The sequence below is a fragment of the Sorex araneus genome, chromosome 3 (genome assembly GCF_027595985.1).
Source record: "Sorex araneus isolate mSorAra2 chromosome 3, mSorAra2.pri, whole genome shotgun sequence".
In the NCBI taxonomy this organism is placed as follows: Eukaryota; Metazoa; Chordata; class Mammalia; order Eulipotyphla; family Soricidae; genus Sorex; species Sorex araneus.
Window position 1 is genome coordinate 27125646 of NC_073304.1, and position 18597 is coordinate 27144242.

Sequence of the window (18597 nt, forward strand, 5' to 3'; positions counted from 1 at the left end):
ATATTGCCATTTGCCGTACTCAACACAGAAGCAGTAGTTGCCAGTAGTCATTTTAATGCATGCTTTTGATTCGCTATCAGATCTGAATTAGGTTCGAATTCTGTAAGTCTTTTAACTCTTCTACTTGTGCTATTTGATTCCCCCTATCAAATCTTAAGATTCTTCATCCAAAATAAACATGGTATTTTGTAAGGCTGTTATGAAAATTGAGATAATGCGTATGACATACAGTGTCTCACATTTAGTAAATCCATTATTGGTAGACATTTTATAGCAGTTGGGGATAAATTTGTAGGTAAAAGAAGTCATCCTAGGGGCCAGAGTGATAGTACAGCAAGTAGGATACTTAACTTGCAGGTGGCCAATCCTATTTCGATCCTCAGAATTCCATATAGTTCCCTGAACCTGCTAGGAGTGATCCTTGAGCACAGAGCACCACTGGGTGTGGCCCAAAAGTCATTCTTAAACCTTAACAAGTTTCTTCTACTTAGGCCTCAATGATAACCAAGAAATCAAAGGACTGTTTCTGCTATTTCCAGTACTGACATCCTTTTAGTTTTTATTTAAATGGCAGCAGAGGAACTGAAGTACAATGGATAGGATATTTGGCTTGCATGTGGCCAGCTAGGTTCTATCCCTTGCACTTCATATGGTCCCCAGGAATAATTCTTGAATACAGAGCCAGGAGTAACCCCCGAGCACTTCGGGTGTGGCCCAAATTTTCCCTCAAAAAAAAAAACAACAACTAAGTTTTAATCAGGAGTAGAGAATCTGGGAGATAGTTAAGTGGTTACCTGAAATCAAATGCTGGCACCACATGGCCCCTCGAGTACCACCGAGTATGCCCCTGGAGGCCGCCAAGCATGCTGAAGTATCACTATGGTCCCCAGCGAGCCAGACTCAGGCAGCTCTGCATCCTTGGGTCCTAGCATTGAGCTGTGCAGCCTGGTTGTCGAATATCATCGGGAGTGGTTCCTGAGCCCTGTGAGCACTACTTGGAAGATTCCCCCAGTAAAATAATACGGAAGTCCAGGACAGACAATATATGTAGTCTGCCAACGCAGTCCTGAGGGCAGAGGAAGGACATTTGCTGAGGAGCACTCCCATTTAATTCATGTGTCTCCGATTAAACTTCAAGGTCATGAAGTATGTATTCTTCTGAGTTTTTGGCAGAATGATAAGGTTTCATCAATTCAACACAAAACTATTGTGTTACAAGAAGTTAGAAGCAAAATTTAATTCATTCTAACATTTTATAAATGATCGTATATGATGTTTGTATGTAATGGTAGCATTGTCAACAGATAGGCAGAATGCCATTAAACTGACACTAAGAGGTCTGATAGAAGTAGAGGTTGGGGAGCTGAAATGCCATCACTTCTTGGCTTTCCTTTTTTCTTTGAAACACGTCCAAAAAGCCTGTTAAATTCTGAAGAAAATAATTTGATGAACTCTAATCTAATCCCCATGTTTTGAGGAAATAGGCTCTAAACTTTTTACCCAAGATTTTTGTACTAATTAAGGCACAGATTAACCTAGAATGTCTTTAGTATCTTGGTCATTTGTGCTGGAGAAGAAGCAGTTCCTTATGAAGTATGAATTAATTGAGATTTTAATATTTTTTCTCTATCTATTCCCAGTTCCTGGTCTTATATTTACTGTTCTGTCCGTTAATATTCCTTCATAAGTTGCCTTTTGAAAAATAGATGATTTAGAAAGCAGAATATAGCAAGTCCTGAGCCAAAAATATAGAGATCAAAAAGTTGGTCTGAGGAATCGGAGAGAGTACAGGGGGTAGGGAGCTTCCCTCGCATACAGCCAACCCAAGTTCGATCCCTAGCACCCCATATGGTCCCCCAAGGACCACCAGGAGTTTTTCCTGAGTGCAGGCAGGAGGAACCCCTGAGCATTGCTGGTTGTGTTCCCCAAATGAAAACAAACAAATTCTATCTGAGTCCAGTAGGACAAGGTAAGAGAGAAACAGAGTGAAGGGAGTATCCATATTTTGATTTGCCCATGGATTATCTTTGCAGATATTTTCTGTGTCCTGGTTGCTAATGTTGAAAATTGGATGAAAATGTAAGCTGTTTGTTTCTTCCCTAACAGCTCACAAAGAAAGTGAACAATATAGAAACGGGCTGGGCCTTGGGGGCCACTTTTCACCTGCTACAGTCTCTGGGCATGTCCCACTGAGGCCACACCCTTCCTCAGAGGCCACATCTGCTGCTGCCTTTGTCAGGGGAGGAGTGAAGACCCCATCTCGTTCTAGCCAGCCTTGGGGAGCTGCCTTGACTGGAACTTCATCAGCTTTGTCTATGGGTCTTGCCCTTGAATCAAGAGATTTGGGTTTTATTAATTTTAAACATCAAATGTGAACTTTTACATCATTACTCTTGTGTATAGAGCTGGCACTAGAGTCTAAATATTTGAGATTCCTGTCTCACCGGGAGCCAGAAGGAATTGCTGTGGGCTGTGGAATTAACCTGGAGGGCCCAGGGACAGACCCTGGGAACCAAAGAAAATCTCATTTCAACTGAGTGCCTCATTCCTCTGAACATTTGAATTGTCCTTTTTCACACTAAATGAACTGGTTGTAATCCCATAGCTACTGCTTCTAGACTTGTTTTTCTCATACTTTCCACCTCACCCTTGTCTCTACCCACCACCCCTTTTGAAAAAGGGAAACTTGATCTGGTTTTGCATTTTCATGTGTAATTCAAGGGAACAAAAAGATACCATGTCTGAAATTTGTCATACTACTTTGTGCTAGCTTCAGCCAACCAGCTAAGTTGGTTAGCAGGCTGGAGAGCAGCTCCGAAGCAGACAGATCCTAGCCTTAAGAGCAAAGGTACAGGGGCCAGAGGATACTTCAACAGCTGCCTTGCACAAAACCAAATAAGATTTGATCACTGGCATTCCATGAGTGGTCCCTGAGCACCACCAAGAGTGATTCATGAATGCAGAGCCGGAGTAACCCCTGATCATCACTGGATTTACCCCACCCCACTCCCCCCAAAAAAAGAAGGTTGTGTGCCAGTCTCTAGGATGTGTTTTGGAGAGTTTGGCTTTCATATAAACCTTCTCACTGATTTATTGGTCAATCCTGGGACTAGGGTACTGGAGCGATAATACAGTGGGTAGGGTGTTTACCTTGCACACAGCCATCCAGGGTTTGATCCCTGGCATCCCATATAGTCCCCTGAGCACCGTCAGGAGTAACCCATGAGCAGCACCAGGTGTGACCCAAAAGACCAAAAGAAATCCCAAAAATCCTGGGACTAATGAACACTTACTCACCTTATTGCAGCCTGTGTGTGTATTTTAGCTCCAGTACTTCCTCCAGGCTATTGTATTGATAGTGAAGTGTCATCCTCAGCCCTTTCTATAAATTGTATCTTACATAGCTTGGTCTGTGGAGAGGTCTATGTCTGTGCTGTTCAAAGATTTCAATTTTTGCAACAGTCTCTTTTAGTTTGCCTTTTTATTCGGTTTGTAGCAGTCTTTCTGGTATAGCCCCTGCTCATTTTAGCTAACATCTTAATTGTCTAATTTCAGGGGTTCTAATACCGTTTGATGACATGTAACTATTGGTCATTTTGATCTTATCAGAATAGTGGATTTTCTTTCTCGAAGCTCTTGTGGTTATTTCCCCTAAAATTCATTATCGTGTGCTTTTTTTCCTATGACCATCATCTGCTTCTTGTCCACATACTCAAACCCAAACATTCACAGAGCTAAGATCTTCCTGTAATCTGGCTTGCCTTGGATTTATATTTTTGATATCTTTTGTTCTTTCGTTGTGTGTCCCCATACTTATAGCTCTCACAATTGATTCTCTTCTCTTTCAGCTCTCATATAGATTGGTGTTATTATATCTGGTCCTCATACTAATTCCTGGGGAAACTTAGTTTTGGAACTGTTTTTTGTTTGTTGTTGTTGTTCCATTGAGTCAATATGTAACATCCAGTGTTTTCTATTTCCTTATCCCCCTAGTTTTAGGATTTTTGTGGTGTTTGTTTGTTTTCTGCGGGTTTTTTTGGTAGTGTCTGGGATCAAACCCAGAACCTCACAAATACCAGGACAGAGCTCTGTCACTGAGCTATATTCTCAGCCCTTAGGTTTTATCACTTTAATTAAATGTAAGGATATTTTGGCTTTTTGGGTCACACCTGGTGATGCACAGTGATTACTCCTTGCTCTGCACTCAGGAATTACTCCTGGAAGTGTTTGGGGGACCATATGGAGTTCTGGGGATTGAACCCGCGTCAACCAGGCAAATGCCCTACCTGCTGTACTATTGCCCCAGCCCCAAGATTTTTTTTTTTTAACTCACTATAAGACTCCTCACAATACTCCTATTATATCAAAGTCCTTATCTACGTTTCCTTCCTTAAAAAATAACATATAGTATCCGGGTTCAATCCCCGGCACCCCCATATGTTCCCTTGACCTGCTGGGAATAATTCCCGAGTACTGTGAGTTGTGGTACCCACCCCCTCCATACCACATAATAAAATAATAGAATCTTCCAAGTTGGAAATGGCCCAAGGATCTAATCCAGACTTTTGCCCATTGCAAAGGTCATTAACATTAACTTGTCCTTAGCTTATTTCTAGGCATATTTTCAGGCAACTCATCCCACTTGGGGACTATATGAATGTTAGATTCCCGATAGCTGAAACCCAATTGTCTGCTCAGGAGTCTTAGTCCTGCTTGAATGCTTTCTTTACAGTTTTTCTGCTTCTAAAAAACTTCCAAGTTATTTATAGCCTCTCTTTCAACATTAAAACATGACTTCTAGGCTATCAAAAAAGTCATCATATGCTAAACCTTGTTCCATGTCTAGGGGGAAATAGCTTCCTCTAGTAGAAGCCGAATTGTTTTCCAGGAGGTAAACTGTGTTCACTAACATTTCCTCCAGCCTTACTGCTCCTGGTTCCCAAATAGCACATCTGGAGCTCATAAGCAAGGATCATGAACTGTTTGGCAGATTCTGTTGGTCACTTCACAAACATTTAGGAGTCTTCAACTAATACACTTTTACTCCAGAAATGCGTCTCTGTAAGTACTGATGTTGACTTAAAAAAAAAAAAAAAAAGAACATCTATTATAGGAGAAATTTCAATGAGAATTTTTTTCTGAGGAAAAAAGATTTGCTTAACCCTTTTGGATCTTCTTTAGGGGTATGAGAGTCTAATAACTGCCAGTAAAGTTCCTTTTCTGTAACTGTTTATTATTTCTAATGCTGAGGACATGGCCTGGTATATTGTGGATGTTGTTTGTGTGTTCTAATTGTCATGTGAAAAAGACCCATGGGTTATTTGTTCTTGCACGGTGTGCCTTAAAGTTCCTGCCTTGCTTGATTTGGTTTGCATACTCGTGGAACAGGCTACATGCCCCTTACCTAAGGGCCTGCCTTTCCATGTTTTGTGAAGATGCCCTCTTATCCTACAGCTGGACTCTGGACTCTGCCAGCTATCACACAGCTTTTCACAGTAGCTGCCAAACTGATAACAGCACATTTTCCCAGAGATTCCAGGATGGCTTGTGACACTGTCATTTTTTAAATTCCAGTAGCATATAAATCTGCATTTACCTGAAAATCTCGCCTCTATTAAAAATTTCTCATGCTTCAAAAAGTATTCCTAGAAATCTGAGGGCCAGAGAGAGAGTACAGGGGTTTAAGGCAGTTGCCTTGCATACTGCTGACCCTAATTCAGTCCCCAGCACCACATATGGTCAGCCAGGTCTGGGTCAAATACCAGGTGTGGTCTATGAACTAAGTGTGTATATGTGTGTGTGTACAAATATATATATATATATACAGAGAGAGAGAGGGAAAGAGAGGAGAGAGTGAACAGAGAGCACAGACTTTAAATCAGACTTTTTGGCAAGATATTTTTTATAGTCCACAAATCTAACGAATTAAAAAAAAAAATTTCAAGAGGCATCTCTGGTACTGTGAAGTGAGCTTTTTAAAACGCCCTCCCCACCTGGCCACTAGTTCGCCATTAAACATGAACATATTCTGCTGCTACAATTTCCCCCTTTGACCTAGTTCCAGAGGTTTGTAAGTGTGTGCAATTAAATTATTTATTTTATTACCGAACAGAGAGTATGTCCCAGAGAGAAACCGAAAATAAAACTGAAATACGGTGCCATGACAAAGTAATAACTAGCATTAATATGTTGTGGCTTTCTTTTCAGAAAGTCCAGTGCACCTGGAGGTTCAAACAATTTATATTTAATCTGCATTTTAATGTTTATAGTTCTAAAACAGCAACCCTAACAAATATGGATAAGTTGAATATAATTATTTTTGAAACTATAAATTTATTACCAGCATTAAAATACAGTTGTATAACTCCTGTTCACAAATAGTTGTTAACAAGTGAAAAATAAATGAGAAAGTACCTCAGCAAATTTTGTTTTAGTAATAAAACGCTCTTTTCAATCAAATCACAATCTTTCTTTGGAGTTTTTCCTTGGCTTGAAAAAGAAAAGTTCACAAAAAGTTATTGTTCATTGTTAGAGCCACAAATACACAGTAAGCAGAGAAGACTGGGAAATTCTGCCGTCCATTTATTAAATATGAAAAGGTGTTATTGAAAATATGTGACATCATGGAAAAGAATGTTGATTTTTCATCAAGTCATCTTCACGGAAGCATTCATTTGCTTGCAAAGGCCATAATCTGCTCCTGAGGGAAAATGAAACAAAGTTGATACCAGGACACTGAAGTACCAGGGAAGGGGAATAAAAGATTAAAAAATTTCAAAGTGACTGAAGGATGGTCAGGAGAAGCATGTTTTACATGTGAGGCTCAGGTTCAGTCCCAGAAGACCACTATGCACAGAACACCAAGCCTAGAGCCACGGTGCAGTCCCAAAACAAAAGAAATGTTAAGGTGTCAATTTGCTATTTAAGACCTTTATTTATAAAGTCTTTGTTTAGATACTAGATGCAAACCATTAAGCCTATCAAGGACATTTTTGTTCCTTTTTTTCCTTTTTGGATGCACAGGGGTCACTCCTGGCTCATGCACTCAGGAATTACTCCTGGCAGTGCTTAGGGAACTATATGGGATGCTGGGAATCGAACCTGGGTTGGCCTCGTGCAAGGCAAACGCCCCACCCACTGTGCTATCGTTCCAGCCCCCCATATTTGCTCTTACCACTAGAAAATGTAGGTAGGCAGATATAGGGTGGGTATATAGCTCAAAGTGTGGAGCTAATTTCTTGTGAGCAAGATCCTCAGTTAATCCCCAGCATCACATACCCACCCTAAACTCTGAATTTCTAGGCCTCACAGCTGGGCCATCAATATTAGGAGCAACTCCTGGGCCTTTATTTAAAAATAATTTAGGGGCCAGATGTGCAGGCATTAACCAGTTTAACCCCAGTACCCCAGACCCCAGACCGCTTGGAGCTGGTAGTGCTCCAAACACTACCAGCACGGGTCTCCAAACCAGAGCAAGCCCCGAATACCATGGTCTGTGGCCAGATACCACCCTCTTCCCCAAATTAAAGACAATTTTAAACCAAAAAAATTATTATTACTACTTACTACCACACACACACACACAGAAGAGATAGTATAGCAGGCAGGGCTCTTGTCTTCTTGCTCATAGTTCACACACACACACACACACACACACACACACACACACACACACAAACACAAGATAGTCACAGGCAGGGCTCTTGTCTTCTTGCTCATGGTTGATGCAGGTCAGATCACTGGCACTCCTGAGTGCAGGGCATGAGAGCACTGCTAGGTGTGGCCCCAAAATGAAACAAAATCAACCTTTTCTCAGTAAAAGAACCACTAGGACTCCATTTTGGAAAGCCAGACTCCATTTTGTGCCTTAGGCTCATGAGTTTACAACCTAGTAAGAAAAACATGCCAGACCCAAGGGCATAGATATGAACACCCAGATATCTGACCACAGAAATCAAGAATGATCCAAGTAAATATAACAAGTTGTACTGTTTCGCTTTTGTACCCTCCACTTACTTGCTCAAGGCTATGGGAATGCACCTGGCAGAGGGCACCCAGACATGCTGGCATGCACCCAGGCAAGTAGGCAGGAGGACATAGGGCTAAAAAATCTCTCCCAGAGGGCAACGGGGGTTCCAAGTCTCTTAGGCTTGCAAACCCTCAGCGCTGAGTCTCTAGTACTCGGGGTTCCAAGTCTTAGGCTTGTGAACCCTCAGCGCTGAACCCCTTCCCTTGTATGAGTGCCCTTAGCACTGAACCCCTTGTATGAGTACCCTAGCACTGAGTCCCTTGCATAAGTGTGTTTTGGTGTGTGAGTAAAACCTTGAAAAATCTGTCCTATCTTTGTGTGTCTCAGTTGGGCAGCTGAGCTCATTGGTGGCCACTTTGGAGGTTCCAACAAGATCTCTGGCCACCTAACACTAGCAATATGGTGCCAGCCTTGCAGGTATAAGACTGTACATTTAGTCCTCTGCATCATTCCCACATGCCAATACAACCACAGCAGTAGTATAGCCACAAACTGTGCAAGCAAAAGTGTACGACCCAAGCATGCACCACAACCAAAAATAATATGTGCATGAACACAAAGTCTGTGACCCCAATGAGCACTGGTCATACAATGGAAAGGGAAAATAATTAATGCAGAGAAATAAAGAGTCACTGGCAAGTCATTCAAGGTCTGAGGAGGCGGCACTACTCTTTTTTTTTTTTTTTGAAGTAAACAGATTTTATTCAGAGGTTTCTGAGGGAAGGAGGAAGGGATAAGAGAGAGGGAAAAATAAGAGTAACGCGCCCAAGAGAGAACTCGGGCTTCTCCAAGGGTGGAGAGAGCTCTACACACATCCTAGCTCTAGACACGAAAGCATGAAAGTACACATCTCAAGAGGGGAGATGTGGGCGACACATGTGCTCGGGCACCGCATATGCTCGGCCACGTGGGCACAAGCAGCACATGGACTCAGGCAGCATATGCGCCTCGGCGCTACTCTTACCTTGAGTGGAGATACTGCATTCGTAGCCTGCAGGCCCCACGACCGGAGCAGCACCAGCGGAGCGGCCTTGGTGGAATACAGCCTTTTGAGCAGGTCGGTGGCAGCGAGAAGAGCCGTGTTGTGACGCTGCCGGTCTGTTTCATAACCTGTGAGATGGCTCATGGAGCCTGGAAGGAAGAGGGAGGGTTAAACTACGCAGCTGTAACGTGTGCCCCAGATATATTTAGGTCCACATCAGACTGCAGAGGGCCTGATCCCCGGAACCATCTGACCTCTGGATACTCCACTGAGGCCCCTGGCTCCTTACCTAAGTCTTTCCCATTGAAGGCTGCGGTACTGAGGTGATGAACCAAACTGGAAATATCCCCAAAGCCCATGTTGACCCCTTGTCCTGCCAGCGGGTGTACTCGGTGGGCTGCGTCCCTGTGGGAGAGCAAAGTTCAGTGCCGCCTCCAGCAGCTGAGTGAGAAGGGAATCCACAGCCCGGCCCTTACCCTCTTACCCAATGAGTGCAAGTCGAGGCCGCACGTACTCAGCGGCATGTCCCAATCCAAGGGGGAACAGTACTCGGCTCTGGGCATCCACGCTGGCTACGCTTGGGGGCAGCTGGCGTGCGGAGACCTTGGTAGGCTTCAGAAAGGCAATCGTAGACTGCAGCAAGGCGCCCACCGAGTCGACAAAGTCTGTGTGGTTAGCATCGCTCCACTGAGGAGGATTGGCCCCAAATAAAACAGCGTAAAAAATCTCATCAGTGACTAGGAGTCAAAAGTTCAACAAAGAAAATTTTTTTTTGGTGGGAAGTGCTTATCTGGCCATGCTCAGGGATTACTCCTGGTGGTGCTTGACGGACAGTATGGGATTCCTGGGATCAAACCAGGGTCAACCACATGCAAGGCAAGCACCCTACCCACTGCACTATCTCTCCGGCCCACAAGGAAGTCCTTTGTCATGCCTGAATGTAACATGCCTAAAATGACATGGACCACAAGTGACAAGCTCCCAAACAAAAAACAAATGTGGAGTCAGTTTACCACCTATCCCCATGGGTTTTAGGATCAAGCCAAACTACAATGCCTTCCAGCCCTTTGAGTTTCCACTCTCACGGAGACACACACACACCATACACACACACCCCCCGAACGACAGGCTCCCTGACCCCAGTCTGTAGGGACTGTCCCACTATATACAGCTCAAGAGTCTTCTGTTCAGAAGGCCCTTGTAATTGCAACAGAGTGATGCTGCCCAAAGGCATGCACATGGACAGGTGCCAGGCAGCCCAGGGAGGGCAGCGTTTTTGGAGTTGCTACAGTATGTTCAGGTCCGACCCGTCTAGAGCAAGGGGCTGAAATCCTTCAGCATGCACCTGTGAGAAGTCTGGATGGTACAGCCACTGGTGTAGGGGCCAGCACATTTTAGAGCCCAGGCATGTTACAGGGCGCCCTCTCCCAAGAAGTGTAACAGTAATATTTAGCCTAAAGGTTTACTGAATTAAGGACATAAACATATTTATAACACCTGCACCTGGCACATACTGAAAGCTCACTCAGTAAGTACTAACCAGTCACTACTAATGCACTTAAATGAATATGGCGTTTAAGCTCCAGAGACACAGATGCCCAAGTTATCTAGCAGCTATGCTTGACCCAAAAATAAAATTATTACTGATAACTGAGCACTCATACCTGGTAAGCTCCAAGCATTTCCCATAAATTCTCTCATTTAAAGTGATTACACATGAGCTCAAAATAGGGCTAATGCTAACCACCACCCATGTAACTGTTTAAAGTCAGCAGAACAGCAGTCCCCAACCCTCCAAGAAGCAGTTATTCACTCTTGTTTTGCATTTCCCTGAAGGCCCTCCTCCATGTCATTCAGATCACATGTATAGTTAGTCTTTTGGGATGTTTTGTTTTCCCGGGGGCCCATAGATAGTGGTGCTCAGAAGATCATATGCAGTGGTGGAGATCGCATGCAAGGTAAGTGCCTTAACCTTGTGCTATGGGCAGGCCCAGTTTATAACTAAAAGGAGATAGCTGCTTGGTTATTCCGTCTTTGTCAAAGCTGCCTCTCTCACAATACGTCAGCCGAAGACAGTGATACTCACAAAGGCCGAGTTAATGGCATCCACAAACTGTTCCTCCTCCATGCTGACCAGCTCTGCTGCGTGTGCGTGGGACGTGGACCAAACCAGGGAGCTCAAGGTGTCTGAGAGCTGTTTCAAAGGAAGAACATCCAAACTCAGAACCAAAACATTCACTGGGGCCTTTCAAGCATGGAGTAAGCTGAGAGGAGGAGCAAAGGAAGCCTGAGCATTTCCTTGAAGCCAGAAAAGGTCTGGGAGAAAGGGAAGGCCTCAGACAAAGGCCGGCCATCTCTGAAGGGGACGGGCCAGCAGGGCTGCCTACCGGGAGGAGAGCAATGGGCCCGGAGGGAAGAAATCTCTGCCAAGCGACATTGTTTTCCGTGGCCTGCAACAGAGAGAAGCTGGTGAGAAACACATCTGAGACACGAGGAGGGTCCCTGTGATGGGCGCAGGCTCTCACCTCTGACAGGTGCAGAGTCGCCACAACAGCAGACTGATCGTAGTTCCAGCTGATGTTCTGGATTCCCGCAGCCCGCCGTACTTCCGAGTTGTGACCGTCTGCGCCAATCTGCAGGCAGAGAGGTTTCTGCTAAGTCCTACAACCTCTTTTATTCTTTGGCCCCATACCTTGCTACCTGGCTATGCTCGGGGCTTACTCTGGCTCTGTGCTCAGGGATCATATGTAGTACTGGGGATGGAACTGGCAAGGCAAGCACCTATCCCAGCACCTATACCATCTATCTCTCCGGTCTTACAACCTCGTAATAAACGGAATAAACAGAACTTTTCCATGTGACTCCAGTCTCAGCTAAGAGAACCAAGCTGGATACCTGAGCAAAGAGGGGACACCTAACCACGGGTTAAAGTCGATCAGTTTTTCTTGACAGCTGAACTACACAGCCTTAAGGAATAGTGCAGAATGAGGCAGGCTCGGGAGCTGAATGGCTCCTGATCTCAGGTTGGGAGTACTACTATGTAAAAGGATGGCTAAGCAGGGAGAGAAAACGGAGGTGCCAATAAGGCAGCGAACACAGGACCCCCCAAGAGGGAAAAGAACAACTTTTGCTATTTCTACTGACCCAATGAGGCCACTCAGTCTTCACTGAGATGATCCAGGGAGTTGCTTCCAGCACAGTATTATTAAATCATCTTTATAAAAAATAAATAAATAAATAAATAAATAAATAAGTTTTGGGGCCGTACCCAGCAATGCCTGGTGTTACTCCTGGCTCTGCACACAGGAATTACTATAGCAGTGATCAGGAGACCGTATGGGATGCCAGGGCTCAAACCTGGCCTGACCCCTGCAAGACGAGCCCCTTACCTGCTGTTCTATCATTCAGACCCGAGTAAATCAACTGGAGATCACTTAAGGGGTGCGATCTAGAACTAGAAACCTTGCCTAAAATTAACCAACAATTTTGCTCTGAAACTGAAGTCTCTAAAATCTAGGATAAGCAAAACCCAAATAAAAGAAGACCCTTCAACTACCAACAATTTGGCCTGGAGCGTGCTGCCGTCATCCAGGGTAATGAGAACCCACGGGCTAGAGTCTGTCATGGCCAAAGGACAGGGCCAGGTGTAGCCGACTGCTTTGCTCCGGTAGAGAACCGTTACTCGGTCTAGAGAGGTCAGAACAGAAAAGCAAAATGTTAGAAAAGCAACTGACATAAGCTGAGGGAAAAGCTCTAACTAAACTAAAACAAGGTCGTAGCTGTCATTTACCCCTACACAAGGAAAACTCTAAAAGCTAACCATGGGATCAATGCTATTCTGAGAGCAGATGGGAATAGGGAGAGAGCTCAGAGGTACAGCACACGGCTAGGATGTACAAGATCCTGAGTCTGATCCCCAGAGCCATGTATACCCCAAGTATGGCCACATATAAGTTATACTTTAAAAAAAAAAAAAAGGAAAAAAAGCCTGTAGGCTGGTAAGTAACAGAAGGGATAATTCAGTGTCAACAAGATTCCCAAATACCTTTTAAGTTTGCTTGCTTTTGGGCCACTCCTCGAGGTGCTCCAGGGCTACCCTGACTCTGCACTCAGGAATCACTCCTGGCGTGGGGGGGAACCATATAAAATGCCGGGAAACGAATCCAGGCTCGGGAACTACTCCAGGTCGGCTGCATGCAAGGCAAGTGCCCTACCTGCTGTACTACTCCTCTTCCTCCTGCTTGTTCTCCTCTAGTGTCACTAGAGGCTTAAGGCGTGTTCCTGTGTGCTTTTAGAGTAAAAAATGTGGGAATATGTGAGTATTTGCAATCAGTGAGTTCCATACTTCAAATGGGTGAATTTTAAAATACAAAAAAAAAAGAAAAAAACACAATAGGGCTGAAGTGATGGTGCCACACACAGGTAGGGTGTTTGCCTTGCAGGTGACCAACCTAGGCTCACTCCCCAGCACCCAGATGGTTCTCTGAGCACTGCCAGAAATAATTCCTAAGTGCCAAGTCAGGAGTAATGCCTGATCATCGCCAGGTCTGACCACCCTTCCACCCCAAAAAAAAGAAAAAAATCACACTGAATAAAATTTAAAACACAAAGCCTGAGTTGCCAATAAGACATTTTTTGTGGTGGACATTCAGATTTCACAAGGACTCCCTTCTTCTGGATTCACTGAGAGCAGCAGCACCCCTCTACAAAAGGGGAAGGCAGGCAGGGGCCCCCACACATACCTGACACGGCCTCCAGCTGCCTGGTGAGAGCGTGCAGGATGACGTCATTCTCCACTATGTAGCCCATGTCATCCAAGTTCTCTTTGTCAAACAGTATCAGAGCCTCGGAGCAGGCATCCCACACCTGGAAACACCGTGGGAGAGTTTGCATCATCCCACGGACAGGAAACGCAGCTGCGGTCCGAAGCTGAGTACTGCAGTGCCGAGTGACAGCAGCAAGAAGCCACAATTTGGATGGACCACCCCACCATGGCTGAGTGTGACTGGGACACAGTGACGGGGCAGTAAGAGGGGCACCATGGTGACCCAGGCTGAGGCTGAGGAGTTTTCTTAGCAGCTCAGAGATGGGGAGAGGTGGAGACTTCCAAGAAACAGGCTGTGGGCCAGAACAAGCAGCAATCACCAAACACACGGCCAGCCTAGCTCGGGAAAGGGAGGAGCTGCAACATGACCAGGTGACCCTAGAGTGGGGCAAGGGGACATAGCAGGACTGGCAGACCAAGAAGCTGACCCAGAAGGACCTGGTGACAAAAACTAGTGAGAAACTGCAGGTCAGAGCTAACTACACGAGTGGATGTGCTATTCCCAAGTACAAAGTACTAGGCAAGATCCCGGTAGCCTTCAGTTTAAGCTCCAGGAGCCCATGAAGGGCCAAAGGCAATGAGAACTCAAAAACTCAAAGTCTGTGTTTTTGCTCATGCCATCGAGCTGGCTGCCTCTGACCACCAGTGCCAGTGTGGGCCTCCTGGCAGTGGCAGCCCTGCCTGTCCCCCCATCCCCACTAAGCCTTGCTTCAAAAGAAGAAAACCACAGTAGAAAACCAGTTTGCCTGCCCCTCTGGCAGATGCTACAAGGAGAGAGGAAAATCCTCTTGGGAATGCTTCTCTGCACTCCTGGGGCTGAGTGTGAGCTAGGATTCCTCCCACGTCCGTGGACAATCAGAATCTGTGGACGCCAACAGTGGAACACAAGATAAACCAGGATCTCTCGTCCGAGACAGAGGGAGTACCTGCATCCGCCGGAAGGCTCTGCATCTCATGCTGCAGATGTGGTCCCAGGCACCAAAACCTACAAGAGAAGCCACAGCGCAGTGACCACATAGTCCTTTGGGCCCCGTGACCCCAGCTACAGAAAAGTCAATTTTTCCAATAAGAGAAAAATACTTTCCACTTTTCTACTTGGTAACAGCAGCTGCCCTACCCCTTTATTCAGTCACAGTTTATAAAACAGCATGGGGGAGGGAGGAATAAGCACCCAGCATTTGGGAATAAAAAAGGTCAAATCACATTCAAGTAGGAGAAATAAAAGAGAAAAACGAAGCCATACTGCTTTTACTTTGTCGTGCTATGAAAGTTTACAAGGACACATATGGCCCTAACTTTCTGCAGCTGATCGGCATGCCTGAGAACAGACAACAGCCAAACAGATAACCAATGGGTAGGCAGCAGCAAGTACTGTTAGTGAAAAATGAAACACTGTAGAGCTGGTGGGTGGATTTTAATTTTAAATGAAGAGCCTTTAGACAGGTGTCACTTGGCAAAGATCAGGGGTGCAGTGCCACCAGCAACAGGTCAACCTGTACCCGAGGGGCAAGGGCATCAGCAGCCTGAGGTCCCAGGTTCAAAATTGTCACCGTGCCTCTGGCCAGACCCCAACAACTCAGGACTAAGTTTCCCGAGAAATTCAATAGCCAAAAGTTAGGTATGTGGGAGCCACACCCACAAATCACCTCCAGCTCAGTTATCCAAGCTCATTTATCAGCCTGGCTTCAGAGACCCTTAAATCTCGAAAGAGATCAAGAGCCGCAGTTAATCTCGGACCCACACAAGGCTGAACAGATCAGGGTAAATCAAAGCTGCCACCCAGTTAAAAAACCTATTCCAGGGCTGGAGTGATAACACAGCGGGTAGAGCGTTTGCCTTGCACACAGTCAACCCGGGTTCGATTCCCAGCATCCCATATGGCCCCCCTGAGCACCGCCAGGAGTAATTCCCAAGTGCATAAGCCAGGAGTAACCCCTGTGTTACTCCTGGTGTGTCCCAAAAAGGAAAAAAAAAGCCTATTCCAGCCTTACCTTCCTAATAAAAATACTGAACGTCCCTGAACAAAAACAGTGAACTTTTAGTACCTATATTGCAAACCATAATACACAAAAGGAGAGAAAGAAAAAAGAAAAAGGCAGGCTGGGGGGGGGGAGGTGCTGGGAGATGGTAGGAGTTAAACAGGGAACACTGGTGGTAAGAAATATATACTGGCAGAGGGATGGGTGTTGGATCATTGTATGACTAAAATCCAAACATGAACAGCTTTGTAGTGGTTAATCTCATGATATTCGATAAAAAAATAAAAAAATAAAAACAAACAATAGTAACATTTGGCAAGTATCTAAAGACAATTTGCAGGCTGGAGTGATAGCACAGCGGGCAGGGCGTTTGCCTTGCACGCGGCTGACCCGGGTTTGAATCCCAGCATCCCATATGGTCCCCTGAGCACCACCAGGGGTGATTCCTGAGTGCATGAGCCAGGAGTGACCCCTGTGCATCGCCGGGTGTGACCCAAAAAGCAAAATAAAATAAAATAAAATAAAGACGATTTGCTACCAGGTACTATGTGCACATATCCATCTACACACCCAAAGCATTTAGTATGCAAGCTCCCTAAAGACCGGAGTCTGGGCATGGAAAGATGCTGACTCTCTAAAGGAATGACTATAAATTCATAGAGTCCCAGTTCTACTAACTTGTGACCCTATATCACGAGTGATCACCCATCTATATGACAAACCCCATGTCCCAAGAATGTCTGCCTATGACTGGGAAAACTGACCCATTTCAGGGGTCTGCATTCTCCACTGATTGCTAACCACGACACACCTCAGCGAGTTCCTTCCTCACTAGATTCTCTGCGACATGTTGAAAAACCACGAAACAGAAAGAGGAAGACAATCTGCTACTTACTACTGAGGAGGGTTGCAGAACCAGGGGAGATGGAGCTGACTCTGTTGCTGTAAGTTTCTGGCAATTTCTCCAAAACTTTTTTAGGGCCTGCTTCTAACAACAGGATTTTCTTGTCACGAAAGTGAGGATTATGTCCTTGAAAAAAACAAACACAAATTTTTAAAGGAAAACCAGGATTTTTTTTCCTGATCATTTTCATTTTATTTTCAAAGAAATCTATTCTTATTTTTTATTTTGTTTTTATAAAAACAACTCAGGATACAATTTGCAAAACGAATAATAAGGATGCACAATGCCCTTTCAAACCACTCTGTAGGACAGTAAGGCTTTTCCAGACAATAAATACCTGCCCTGGACAAAGCAGTTTAAGTAAAGGTAAACCCTACCAGGAGGCAACGGAACACACTACAGAGGGAAGAACATAGTCCAAAAGGCCTGCTGGAGGGCTGATATACCAGATATTCTAGCCTTGAAAGTGTTAAAGTACTAAAAATTACAAATCCTGTTCAAAATTGAGGCCTCAAGATAAAATTAAAAAGATAAAGAATTAGGGTTTGTGAAACACCAGGGACAAAACTTCCGTCCCCTCATGCAAAAAAAAAAAAAATTAATTAATTTGTGCTGGGGAGAGTGTGCCAGTAGCCTAGCATGGGAGGCCCCAAACTTGGTCACCGTGAACACACTTGCCCCACTCCCCAGCGTTGCCAGGCACAGAGTGGCCACCAGATTCCTGATGTCTGATGGGCTGGCCCCTATTTACAAAAATAAATCAACTGTACCATCCAGCCCTCTCCTCGCATACTTTACACCATATCTAGGTTACTTATAATACAAAGAAAATGCTAGGTAAAATAGCTGTTACACAGTATGGTTAGGGTAATGTAGACAAGGGGGAAAGTCTACATGTTTGTACAGAAGCAACCATCACAAGCCGAATCACTAGCACATAATTTCAACTTGCAATTTGTTGAACAGGAAGATGCCTGAATGAGAAGAAAAGGGCTAAATGCTTAACTTCCTTGTTTCTGCTTCATTCTGCCTGTAAGTCTTTAGTTTTGTACAACTGCTAGGAGATCTTTTTTTTTTTCTTTCGGTTTTTGGGGCACACCCTGACATGCTCAGGGTTTTACTCCTGGCTCTGAGCTCGGGGATCACTCCTGGCAGGTCTGGGGAATGAACTGGGGTCACCCGTGCGTAAGGCAAGTGACCTGAACAATCAGCTGAACAATCGCTCTGGCCCCTCAAACTTTTAAAAGCAAAAATGCCTAGCCCAAAGGACAATGCCGTCCACTGTTTTCTAACTATGCCCATTAAGAAATAACTAAAGGGTAAAACAAACCAAAAAAAAATTTTTTTTAAATAATCGAAGGGTACGGTTTCTGAAATCACTCAGAATGATTCCTAAGGCCCCTCCCACTTTTGACCCAATGAACCAAGAAAGGTGCAAACCCCATGAACCCCGGGGGCTGCTGAGGACCGGAAATGGTCCCCACGCGCTCCACTGCCCCGCTGCCCGCCACTACTGGGCTGGAGGGGCGCTTACCCAAGGCACAGGCCATGGCGGCTCCCACCAGGCCTCCGCCCGACACCACTACATCGTACACAGTGTCTGCCGAAGCGCTGAAGCCCCTTCGGGAGCAGAGCAGCCCCCTGCGGGTGGCAGCTACGGCAGCAGCACCCCACCGACCCACAGCCCCCCGAGCCGCCATGGTGCGGACAGGTGCCGAGCCCGCGGCCTGCGATCTAGCACTTCCGGAGCAGAGCCCTCCAATCCCTCGCGCGGCGGCCACGGCTTCTCACTAGAAAGACCGTGCGCGAAGACAATGGACCAATCATATACCGGCCCTTGTCTCCCTGGGCGGGATGAATTAAAGAGTGCCGTGGGCG

General features: G+C 45.3%; 2 protein-coding genes across 4 annotated transcripts in view; one reads left to right on the forward strand and one right to left on the reverse strand.

Moving 5' to 3' along the window:
- The window catches only part of ENTPD5 (ectonucleoside triphosphate diphosphohydrolase 5 (inactive)), a 37124-nt gene extending 34734 nt beyond the window's left edge, over positions 1–2390 (forward strand). For all 3 annotated transcript variants that reach the window (XM_055131045.1, XM_055131046.1, XM_055131047.1), the window contains exon 16: positions 2107–2390. In XM_055131045.1, the coding sequence (XP_054987020.1) occupies positions 2107–2193 (87 nt within the window). In that variant the 3' untranslated portion in view covers positions 2194–2390. The remainder of the gene's footprint in view (positions 1–2106) is intronic.
- Positions 2391–3930: 1540 nt separating this feature from the next.
- On the reverse strand, positions 3931–18437 carry COQ6 (coenzyme Q6, monooxygenase). The gene is made up of 12 exons (XM_004612400.2): positions 18254–18437; positions 16711–16845; positions 14763–14821; positions 13754–13877; positions 12568–12698; positions 11537–11644; positions 11399–11461; positions 11098–11205; positions 9496–9698; positions 9301–9416; positions 8994–9160; positions 3931–6700 (listed from the first exon to the last, which is right to left on the reverse strand). The coding sequence occupies exons 1-12, from the start codon at positions 18417–18419 to the stop codon at positions 6671–6673; spliced, it is 1410 nt and encodes a 469-aa protein (XP_004612457.1). The 5' UTR covers positions 18420–18437; the 3' UTR covers positions 3931–6670.
- Positions 18438–18597: the final 160 nt, after the last annotated feature.